Source organism: Ursus arctos, unplaced genomic scaffold (assembly GCF_023065955.2).
Source record: "Ursus arctos isolate Adak ecotype North America unplaced genomic scaffold, UrsArc2.0 scaffold_3, whole genome shotgun sequence".
Taxonomy (NCBI): domain Eukaryota; kingdom Metazoa; phylum Chordata; class Mammalia; order Carnivora; family Ursidae; genus Ursus; species Ursus arctos.
Window position 1 is genome coordinate 57,270,499 of NW_026622985.1, and position 12,401 is coordinate 57,282,899.

At 46.1% G+C, this 12,401-nt stretch overlaps 1 protein-coding gene across 1 annotated transcript; it reads left to right on the plus strand.

The window, feature by feature from the left end:
• Window positions 1-3,782: 3,782 nt before the first annotated feature.
• Window positions 3,783-7,200, plus strand: PRR15 (proline rich 15). Its single transcript, XM_026508555.4, has 2 exons — window positions 3,783-4,381; window positions 6,140-7,200. Exon 2 carries the CDS (start codon window positions 6,235-6,237, stop codon window positions 6,622-6,624), a length of 390 nt encoding a protein of 129 aa, XP_026364340.1. The 5' UTR covers window positions 3,783-4,381; window positions 6,140-6,234; the 3' UTR covers window positions 6,625-7,200.
• Window positions 7,201-12,401: the final 5,201 nt, after the last annotated feature.

Consider the following 12,401-nt stretch of genomic DNA (forward strand, 5'->3'; position numbering starts at 1 on the left):
AAAATAGATTTTAAACCAAAGACTGTAGTAAGGAATGAAGAGGAATACTATATCATACTTAACAGGTCTATCCAACAAGAAGATCTAACCATTATAAATATTTATGCTCCTAATTTGGGAGCAGCCAATTATATAAACCAATTAATAACAAAATTAAAGAAACACATTGATAGTAATGCAATAATAGTAGGGGACTTCAAGACCCCCACTTAAAGCAATGGACCAGTCATCTAAGCAGAAGATCAACATAGAAACAAGGGCTTTGAATGATACACTGGACCAGATGGACTTCACAGATATACACAGAGCATTCCATCCTAAAGCAACAGAATACACATTCTTCTCGAGGACACATGGAACATTCTCCAGAATAGATCACATACTGGGTCACAAATCAGGTCTCAACTGGTACCAAAAGATGATTATTCCCTGCGTATTTTCAGACCACAGTGCTTTGAAACTTGAACTCAATCACAAGAGGAAATTTGGAAGGAACTCAAACACTTGGAGGTTAAAGAGTGTCCTACTAAAGAATGAATGGGTCAACCAGGAAATTAAAGAATTTTAAAAATTCATGGAAATACATAAAAACAAAAACACAACTGTTCAAAGCCTTTGGGATACAGCAAAGGTGGTCCTAAGAGGGACATAGTAATACAAGCCTTTCTCAAAAAATTAGAAAAGTCTCAAATACACAAGCTAACCTTACACTTAAAGGAGCTGGAGAAAGAAGAGCATCTAATTTTCAAAGAATGGAAGCATCCATAAAAGAAAAGAATGAAGGGGGGGGGCGTGTGGGTGCCTCAGTCTGCTAAGTGTCCAACTCTTTTTTTTTTTTTAAGATTATTTATTTATTTATTCGACAGGATAGAGACAGTCAGCGAGAGAGGGAACACAAGCAGGGGGAGTGGGAGAGGAAGAAGCAGGCTCATAGTGGAGGAGCCCGATGTGGGGCTCGATGTGGGGCTCGATCCCATAACGCCGGGATCACGCCCTGAGCCGAAGGCAGACGCTTAACCGCTGTGCCACCCAGGCACCCCTAAGTGTCCAACTCTTGATTTCACCTCAGGTCATGATTTCAGGGTCATGATGCAGACAGGCTCTGCACTCAGCAGGGAGTCTGCTTGAGATTCTCTCTCCATATCCCTCTGCCCCTCCCCCACTCCTCTCCCTCTCTCTCTCAAATAAATAAATAAATCCTTAAAAAAAAATAAAGGAATGAAGGAAGGGAGGGAAAAGAAAGGATGAAGAGAGTAAATATAAAAATAGGGGCAAAAAGAATAGATATTAACCAGGGTTAGCCCTGGGTGAAATGAATGTAAATGACCTTTATTTTCTTCATTTTGATTAGCTGTATTTCTTAAATTTTCTCATTGTGTGTTTTCCATTGCCCAGTTCCAACTATAAACGCTTTAAGGGAAAATAATCAATTTCCCAGCCTCCAAAGCAATGCCAGGTTTGCGAGGATTACAAATGCCAGGCTTAACCTTGAAAGTTCTTATTTTAATTTTTAGTATGCAAATCTTGTCCTCTAGGAATTCATTCTCTTTTGCCTTTCAGTATTATCATTTATTGCATTTAAAGGTGCACCTAAGAAAGAACCAATTTAATTAAAAATAGAAAGCGAGAGGAAGAAAATGTCCTTACTCAAACCATCAACAAATTTTGAAAAATAAAAAATGACAAGATAAAATATTAAGAAAAATAAGTGTTGCCCAAACTAAGCATATTTAAATTCTATAACATTAAAAGTCACCTACTATTCACTGGATAGATAAATCAACTTTTCAGTCAAAGTGGCTAATTTTATAGATGCATTCCCTGACTCTATAAACTTTCCCATCACTTAGACATTTCACGAAATCCTCCTTCCATGAAGAACTTTCCACATTGGTCAGGAAAAAAATTGTGACAATACTGTGTTTTTTCCCTTTTGAACAATATCATTTTTTTTTCTCTAACTCTAATAGACTATATCAAGGAGGAACACTTTTTGACTGCTAATAACAGGAAACTATATTTAAATCTGTGCTTAAATCATAGAAATATATATTATCTCACTCAGCTAGTAGTCTGGAGATAGATGGTTCCAGCGTTCTTTCAGCTTATCGATATCATCAAGACCCAGACACTTCTCACACTCCCATAACATCATCCTTAGCAAGTTGGTTTTTATTCCCATGCCTGTTGCCTCACTGTTGCAATATCGCTGCTGCAACACCAGACATCACATCCTATGCCTAAATGTAAGAATCAAGGGTATAGCAAAAGATATTCTTCTCTCAGAAGGCTCTGTCCTTTATCCAGGGAAGAAACATTTCCAGAAGTCTTCCTTATGGCCCCAAAAGTCAGAACTGGATCACAGGGGTACTCCTAGGTACAGGGAGGCTGTGAAAGTATCTCCTTTTTAAGCTTCCTCCTTGATCCAGTGTCTTCCTCTGTAATGAGATGGCACGAGGATGACTTTGTCCTGTCCTCCGCTCCCAGTGGGTGACCTGCCTCTGTTCCAGTCCTGGTGCTCTGACTGAAAGTTTACTCTCTAAAACTAACCGCAATAAATATGTGAAGTCTCCTCACTTTCAAATACACACTGTTGTGCATATCACTTAAAAATCCAAGAATGCTAAATTAAGAAACATGATATAAAGTCTTCATATTTTATCATAGTTCAGGCATTGAAATACTCTATAAAAGTTTCTTTCCACTAATTCTACATTGTAAGTTATTTGAGGAAGTCATCCTGCCTTTCCCTATTTTTATGCTTCAGAAAGTCCTCAGAACAAAGATCCTCGGGTGTCAGTTGCTCTATACCCACTCCTTCAGAGGAGTTATTCATGACCTCAAGGAACATCAAAATAGTGCTTTGAAAAGGAAGAGCATCCTGGGAGATGAGGCAGGTTTTATCTCTGCTTTCATTAGTGAAAACGATCATGCCAATGCCTTTCCGCCCAACCAATAAAAAGTGCACATATGTTTCCAGGAGCAAAAAGCCCCCTGAACCCTTGTGGAAATCCACTGGTTCACTTCCTCTAGCTGCTCAGGGCTCGATTTGTCCTCCCCAGGTGGAGTGCCTGTCCCCTGGACTTCCAGACCTGAGGGAAGGAAATTCACTTCCTCACTTCGACGTTTTAAGAGCCAAGATCACAGGCCGCAGTCTAAGGAGCTACTGAAGACCGCAGGAGCTGGATCAGACCTCCTGGGTTCAAATCCGACTCTGTTACCCAGCGCGCAACTTTGAGCAACCATTTAGCTTTCAGCTCTAGGGTCTCCTCGCCTCTCAAGTGAGGAAAACAACAGCACCTACGTCCTAGGGCTCCCGTGAGGAGTAAATGAGTTAACCCCCAGAAAGCGCTGGAAACAGCGCCTGGCTGGCACACAGCGAACTTGTTTGTATTAACGCCTTTCAACTACGAGTGCCTGCAACTCTGCAACATTTTGCCTGGGTACGAAACAGCTCCTGGGAATTACAAAACTGGAATCCTGGGAGCTGAGTGGCCATGGCTAAGGACCCGGAGAGGAAAGGAGAAAAGAAATCAGGGCAGGGGCAGAGGGAGAGCTGGGGCGACATTTATCCCGCGGAGCCCACCTACATACAGCCTCGGTCTCCTGGTCTACGGTCTCCTCCACCGTTTCTTCTCTGAGAAGGAGTCGCACGCGCGAGCGGCGCAGCCCGGCGTTTCTCCAATCAGACACCCCAGGCTGGCGCCACGTATGTAACCTGATCCAATCTCGTCCCCCGGAGGGCGGGAACGCGAAGTTCCTACCTGCACCTGTGGCAGCTGTGGCCGCCTCCTTGGGTGTTTGTTGTTGGGTTTTTTTTTTTCTTTCTTTCTTTCTTTCCACTCTGACCCTGGGTTCTGGCTTCTCGAATCACTTGGCGAATAACCAGCAGGTGGGCAGATAGATGTCTTTTCCCGTGCAGAGGACCGACGTGTAGGCAGGTTCAATGCACCAGAGGGAGCAGCCGAAGTCCCATCTCCCCGCGGCTGCCGGGCGGCGCTAGCAGGGAAGAGGGCACGCGCGCGAGAATGAAAGGCTCGCTAACCGGGAGAGCCTGCCTGGGCATTCACCTGGGGCGGTGAGCCTGGCACCTGTTCGCCAGGCGCCCTCAGGCCGGAGCCGAACGCGCCGCGAGCCCAGAACTGCCGCCACCGCTGCGGCGGCAGAAGTTGGAGGCGCCAGGGGAGACCAGCAGCAGCAATCGGCTTAGCTGGACTGCAGAGATTTCGGCTGACACACCTTCCAGAGAGAAGCCAGACCTCCCCAAGACTGCGCGGGAGGGACGCTGCCCCGGGCTTCCAGGTTGTCCCAAGTGCACTCCCTCCGTTCTCTTGGAGGCGAGGGCGACGCGGAGTCGTGGGATACTGGGAAGCCTGAACAGGTGAGCGATTAGGGTGATTCTGCGTCCGCCAAGACAGAGCCCATTGCGGGGTGTCAACCTGGGGTGTTCCCTCCAGCTCCAGGGGGAGATGTTGCGAGCCGCAGGCGCTCTGCGTACATTTGCGTAATTTGCAGTCTTTCCCTTGAGCGATTAGTGCAAAGCGTTTCGGCGCACACGGCTGTGGAAAAGAGAGTGTAGGGTGGAAGACAGAAGGCGGCCATAAGGACACCCGACCACCACCACCAATGACTAACTTGGGGGTGCTTCTCCGATCTGTACAATAGAGGGAGCAGGATGTTTGCAAACCCAACTGCAAACTGTGCCTGGGGGAGTGGGTGCCTTTTTACGGGAAGACTTTTGGCGGTTTTATCTTCTATTGTTTTCAAGTCGCAGCCCGAGTGTGCCCTCGGGGCGCCCTGGGGAGGAGCCGGGGCCCAGGTCTGCGGCGGAGGCCGCCGCGCCGCGTCGCGTAGGCGCTCCAACTTTCCCAACGGTTCCGGGAGCCGAGCCTCCAACAACAAACACCTCTAAAGTTTCGCTCCCCAGCGCGCCGGCAATCTCGGGAGCGCCAGGCGCGTGGGATGGGAAGGAGCCCAGAGGAAACCTGGGAAATGCTCTGCGGCGCAAGCGAATCCAACGCGTTCGTACAGCTAGTGCCCATAGACCCAGCCCAGAAAGCGCTCACAGGACTCTCGCTTCCGATTATTAGCACGTTCAGTGTCAAAAAACAGCCTTTTCGCTCCGCAGAGCGCTGGTTTAGAAGCCGGGGAGAAGCACAACGGTTTGGAGTTCCTGGTTGCGCACAGCAGGTTTCCTCTCTGGAGGGAGGAATTGCGGGGGAAAATACCCAACCCAGAAATCTTTCATTTGTAATTAAAATCTCAAGAGTTGAGTTGCCTGGTGCAAACAGGCTCGGTGCATATTTGAATACAGAACTAGGAGAAGAGGACATTGGCCTCTTGGCCTCATCTCAACCATCCGCTGGGGGTGGCTTCAAAGAGACGTAAGATTGGTCTCTGGGGAATAAAAGGAAGCGTGGGATGGCGGTTTTCACGGGAAGTTAAGTCTAGACTGCTTCTCTGAAAGCGACAAGGCAGAAGTTCTGTCAAAAGCAGAATTTAAAAGAAACAAAACACCGTGAGCTTGTCCCTCGCTCTTATTGGCATGTAAATCCCCCCTGAAAAATCACATTGAAAAGGATCCTGTGACAGAAGTCTATGGGAAAAAGCCTTTGAGGGAAATTTCGGAACTGTTGGCAGGGGTCAGTGCTCACCTACCGCGGGGACGCGCTCGCTGCCAGGCGCCCTCCTCCCAGGTGCTCATCCAAGAGGGGGGCCCCTCTGGGCCAAGTGGGTCACCTTTGGCCGTCCCTCTACAGTCAGTCAAGGTGACAGGACGGCCAGCTTCGCTCTCGAGCCGGGTTCATTCAGAGGCCGGGGAACCTCCCCTGGGCCCCCTGCCCCCCCCTCCCCCCGCGCGCTGACCCCCGCACTGGCACCGGAGGCGAGGCAAGGGTTGAGGCGGGAGAGTGCCAAGCTATCTGGAGACCAGACGGTGGCGCCCTGGAGGCCACTCGTCCGCCTTCGCCCTTTGGGCGCAGCGCGGCCCTCGGAGGACCGCGCAGCTCCTGGTGCACGGCTGCGGGCTCTCGGACCCCTGTCGATCGCGTGCGGGGCGGAGCGAGGGGAGGAAGTGCAGTTGGGGGCACGTGACTTAGACCAACCCTGTAACCAAATTCTGTTTGTTTGCCCCGCACAGGCCGCTGCCTAGCTCCCACCCCTCAAACAGCCGGCGTCGCCAGGAGAGCCGGCCCTTCCCCCCGGCCGCGCCCCGGGCCCCTCGGCCGGCCGGCCATGGCCGACAGCGGCGGCACCGGCAGCTCGGGGCCCTGGTGGAAATCGCTAACCAACAACAGGAAGAAAAGCAAGGAAGCCGCGGTAGGGGCGCAGCCTCCCGCACAGCCTGCCGCCGGGGAGCCCGCGCCGCCCGCGCCGCCCAGCCCGGACTGGACTAGCAGCTCCCGGGAGAATCAGCACCCCAATCTCCTCGGGGGTGCCAGCGAGCCCCACAAGCCAGACAAGTTGTGCGGGGACAAATCGGGCAACAGCCGCCGCAATTTGAAGATCTCGCGCTCCGGCCGCTTTAAAGAGAAGAGGAAAGTGCGCGCCACTCTGCTGCCCGAAGGAGTCAGGTCCCCGGAGGAGGCGGGCTTCCCTGGTGACCCGCACGACGACACGCAATAGCCAGAGCGCTCCAGGACTGTGTCTCTTCCCACCACTCCTCCCTATCCCCAGTTCTAAATCTGAGATTTCTGGCCTCCCTAGTACCTGGTGTCTCATCCCACCAACTTCAGAGTGTTCACGCAAGGCCTCCCCGATTTTATTTTCCTGGGAATCGAAGTGTCCACTGAGTTTTCAATATTTCATGACTCAAGGAGGCATTGAGTATTTATCTGTGGTCAGAGAAGATACCTGCCACAGAGGAAGCTGGCGTAATTATTTTTTTTCCAAAAGGTCTCCCGTGGCCTCCACCCCTTGGGCCACCTGGGGAGTGAGAAGGATACTTCTCTGAGTTGGTAGCCCAACTGGGACCGCACAGCCCCTCCAACGAGGAAGCCCTGCTCTGATTCAGAACTCGCTATTGGAAAGCAGATTAACGCCAGCGAAATGCGCTTTAGACGTACTTGGGTAGACTCAAACCTTAAGTAAAGGGACTAGAGAGGGCAGGAAACCTTCCGGAGAAGTAATTTGTCTAAGGCAAGGTTGCTTTTAATGTTGAACTACAAAACTGTACTGCCTATTTTAGTGTGGACTATTAAAATTGTTGCACTGTAAAACTTAAGGTGACTTTTGTGTTTTTTCCATTGCAAGACTGAAGTCCGTCATACTTAAAGGCAGGCATACAAAAATCCAAAGTGACAGAGTTAATCGTTTGCCACACAACAGAACAGCTACTCTCTCTCGGAAAGCTACAGGGAGGAGAACATTTCTGAAAGCTAGTAACACCCAGTCTGGAAGCAGTTGGCCCAATATCTCTATTTACTAACTAAATTTGAGGAAGGGAGGGAGAAGTACTAAATACTCCTAAATTCTCTTCGTTACTTCAGTACATCTTCATACAGTAGAGTAACTCACAATGCCAGTAATAATTCTTTTTAGTATCCATCGTTAACCTTACTAACAATTGTCTGGAAATACTTAAACAGATGGACTGAGATCTTCGTTTGTGGAAAGCTGGCTTCTTTTCCCACCCCTTTGCTTCAAAAGTTTGTTTCTTTAGTCTGACTTATGCATTTATCTGGTTCCAAAGCCTTTAGACGTACTAATCTGAAGATTCTGAACAAAAATTTACCTATTTGCTTTTGTTAGGAACTTCAAGAAAAGGAGTAAATGAATACCACTTGCTTTCAGCAAATTACAAGAGAGTTATTGTAGTTGTTAAGGGCCACTGGGATCACTCCTATCACAATTCATTTCATTTATAACCATCCAGAAATACATAGCAAGGAAATTCTAGTGGTCAAAGTATATGTGTGTGTGTATGTGTGTGTGTGCGTGTATACACATATATTTCAGATGATTACAAGCAAGAACTTGATTGGAGCTTCTGAATGTGTTATATAGAAAGAGGCAGTTTTTTATTTCTCTCAGTAATTGATAAAATAGCAAAACAGGTTCATTGGCTAAAAGAGATTGAATAACGAAATTTGATGAAAATAGCTAAAATGGACTTAAATTAGTGAATCGAGTTTGGGTAATAATACAGTTTACCATTTGATACATGAGTCTCCACATACCAAAGGCTTAACCCAACAGAAATTGTTCATATGAGGATTATGAACACCTTACATTAAAAGAGAAAATATATGAGTTTTTTTTTTTTTAATCATGAAAAGACTTTTTGTTGTGTATTTAGAACTGGGAATACATGACCAAAGTCTCATCAGTGTGAGCTTCCTGGATGAGAAAGACTTTGTATTTAGTTTAAAGTGGGCCTCCCATCTCTAGACTCTAATGAAGAAGAGGGAGAGGAGCATGTGCTGGAGAAGTTCGTGGTAAGGAGGGGACAGGGGCAGATCACCGGGAGTCAAGCAAGCAGAAGCTGCCAAATAAGGCTTTGGAACACCTTCATAAGGCATTTTAACTCCACTTTGTAGAAAGTAATCAAAATTAAGGTGCATATCCAGAATATTTTTCCCGTCCCAAGAGGACCAATAGATTAGGACTGTACCCATTTATAAAATCAAGCCTGCAACTGCATAATTTAAAAACTTTACACTAACTCATTCATGGTTTTATTGTTTAAAAAAATTTTTTTTTAAAAATTCCTTTCAATTCACAAAATATTGGCATTTTCCCAGGTTCTGTATCTTGTTTGGGATCACATCCAAGACTATAATCACTGCAGATAATCCATAGCAGACATATAGCAATAGAACTTATTCACATGACATCTTTACCTCACTGTTCTGGAAGAATTGAAAACCATGCTAATGGCAGTTATGACAGCGAGTGTAATACACAATCTCCAGTTGAGGTTTGTAATTACAGAGTTTTAAAGGAGTCCTAATTATGCAGTGGGAGGAATGCACTGATTTAATCCCAACTCCGTGAAATCAGAAACCAAGCAAAATTGGTGGGATGAAAAGATCATGGGTAAGATGAGATAATTTGACAAAGTGTCTTGCTGGGATTTATATGTTTTACAGATGATTAATTACATTCTCATACCATGTATACAGATTTAAATGTTTTAAACCTCAAGATAATTTATAGTAAATCAAGGGAAAGTGTTGAATTAAATTTGGAGTTAATTAGATTAGAGACTTTTGCTTTCTTTAAATCGGCTTACGAATGGAATTTCACCCACAAGTTTGAAAACCATTAAAGAAATTTTAACACCATGCTTTCAAATGATATGGGAGGAAAAGGGACAAAAATCTTCTTGTGTGTTTGCTAAATGCTTTCATAACCATGATAATTATATACACAGGGTAGTTTTCGCCTCTGTGACTCTCCTTGCTGAGTCGTGACTCATATCACAGGTCACCTGAACGTCCCTTTGTGTTCATACTTCCATTGTTCCCATTGTTCATCCCACTGTGATTTGCATTTCAAGAGCAGAGACTCTATTTTGTGTATGCAGTTAGGACATTCTGCTTCAGTATAACACTGGGAAGTACTTTTTGTGCTTTGAAACACGTGAACTCAGCAAGCCTGATTTTGCCACATCCTTAGAAAGGAACTATAACCCTAATGAACAGTAGCACTGGCTAAAACTTTGTCAGCAATAGTTCTCCTGAGGGACACCTGGGTGGCTCAGTTGGTTAAGCGTCTCCCTTCCACTTAGGTCATGATCCCAAGGTCCTGGGATTGTGTCCCACGTTAGGGTGCTGAGCCTGCTTCTCCCTCTGCCTGCCACTCCCCCTGCTTGTGCTCTCTCTCTCCCTCTCTCTGACAAATAAATAAATAAAATCTTTTTTAAAAAAAATAGTTCTCCCGAGATGCTCAGAGGAAAATTTTGGTGCCTTCAAATAGATAAATAACAAAAATGAGCCTAAAGAATTTCAAATAAAAAGTGAATCAGAAAGGAATAAGTAAAAGAGTGGGATAATTATACACAGTGGTCACGGGACCCTTTTTATGAGGAAAAGAGAGAAAGAATATTATTTTTCCCTAGCTGAGTCAGGCCAGCCAGATGTCAGAAACTAACACACAAAAAACTGGCCTGATAGATACAGTAAAGGAAACTGATCTTTGAAAAGTCTATTTGATTCATGGAGCATTTTATCATAATTATACAGAAATGTAGGAGATTCTTTCTTGGAATAAGCTCAAGTTGATCTCCATGGCAAGTAGAAAGTGGGACGAAAGACATTTTATACTGTTTGAGCGTCAACACACAAGTACTGGAAACAAGTATGCAGCCCTGGGAAAACTCTGTCACTGATAAGGTGGCTGTCCATTAAGGCATCATTCTTCTCCTATCTTCTCTGTAGTCCCCCACCCCATACTCACTTTGCCTCTGAGCCATTGCATGTGCATTCCCATTAGGCTTGGAGTCGTAGAAGAGGGGGTGCCAGGAGGCACGGGGCCTTCCCTGGCCTCCTGCAGGCATAGCACGTTGATGACCACGTTGTCAAAAGATGGCCTTGCGGACTTGGAATATGGGAAGAATAGCGTTCATGATGAGAGAAGATTATCACTAAGGAGATAGGATGTAAGGAAAGAACGCAGGCCTTCCCTAGCAGAGGACAGCCGACCGTTTGTAAAGAAATGGAAACAGCTATAGATCACGATAAATAAGACAGAGGACAGAAGTGATCCTTCCAAGTATTCAAACCAAGGAATTCAACTCTACTTCCAAATCGAATTGCGCAGCAGATGACAAAATCATGGACCCATCATTACCACGTCAGAGTTGTTGAAAAACCTCATGCAATAGAAAAGACCCATGAGGAAGTGGCTTTATCTGAGATGTGTAACAAGATTGTTACCGGTGAGACAGAAATCTCTGACCCTAAAAGTAGAGAGGGTCATGTTGAAGAAGCCAAAGGTCCCTAACCATGAGAGCAGCCACCGACTGACCTGTCCGTTGAGTAGGGAATGTGGGGCCCATCTTGGACCTCCTCATGCCTTTTCTGAAGGGATTTTTCTTGAGTTACAATACCCTGGATTATTAATTTCTTTCTAGTTCCAGTCCACAAGTATAACCGCTGACTCATACCCTACAAGAATGGCAGCAAAAAGTTCCCACACAGTTTCCAAGACACTCAATCATAGTTGTCTCTGTGACTCGTTCTTGAGTCTTGGACAATCTGATATCGGCTTATTATTCTGTAAAATGATGGGATGGAGGCCATATTCCAGCTTTAAAACTCTCTGAGTATTCTGCTATTTTGAGAAGCTGGTTGTAAAACTAGTTCATACAACGCTCATTGTTTACTATAAAACACAAGGGCACCACCTGTTCAGTGCTGGCGGCCCGGCTCGGGAGCCAGGAAGAAATAAACTGCAATAAGGGTACGGCCTTATGGTGGGGTGCTACCAAAACCATGTCGTCTTCTGGCCCAATAGTTGGGGTGATTCTGCTCTACAGAAACATTGAGGCTCGTTACTCGAGTTAGAATCAAATATTTAACAGTTTGTCCTGTTACCTCTGCTTAGCATATTCTTTGCCCACCACCTGCCTGGCAGAGCCTCAGTCCACCTTCAAGATTCAAGTGTCTCCCTCTGGGTAACTGTCAGGGACCTCCTTCCCCCAAAACACAGCTCCTGGGAACATGTATGGGTTATACCTTCAAGCCTGTGTTACCCACCACCACGGACCATATTATGTGTATGTGATCATGTGTCTCTCTGTCCCTTTAGTCAGGGAGCTCAGGGAAATTCAAGGGGCAATGTTTATTCTTCATTCCCCCGCATGAACTCCTGGACCATCCTCTAGGACATGGACCTTCCAGGTAGGTAGCATGTGCAGCTAGCATATAGCTCTTGGTGGGGCCATAATTTTTTCTCCTCTAGGGAGACAGGCTATGTCTGGCTGGTAGAGAAATGTCTGAGGGTTGTGAATCAGCCAGAATCTGATCAGGAGAGAGAAAACACAGAGTAATTTGAACAGAGAGCATTTAATATAAAGAATTATTACCCATAACAGGGATGGCTAGTAAGAAGTAATGAGAGATTGGCCAGTAGGAAGTAAAGAGAACCCCCCAAAATACAGGAATAAAGATAAAGGACAGCCACTACCCAGGAGCTGAGATAGATTGCTCTTGCCTCCAACTGCCCCTGACCCAATTAGAAAGGGTACCGCCATGAGCCACTGACTGGCAGAGAAGTCGCTGTGGTGCCACACTGGCAGAATGTGCTGGAAATAGACCTTCTAGAACTGGTCCTGTGTGCCAGGGAGCACTAAAGCACTAATCACTTAATTATTTGAACCCCATGGATAAAAATACAGGAAACATCACTGCATTAATACAGTGTGGGAAGAAATTTAGATTTCTGTAGGTTGGCAACAT

What these genes read in the sequence shown, in the direction of transcription:
- PRR15 (XM_026508555.4), top strand. Translation starts at nt 6,235, where the DNA reads ATGGCCGACAGCGGCGGCACCGGCAGCTCGGGGCCCTGGTGGAAATCG.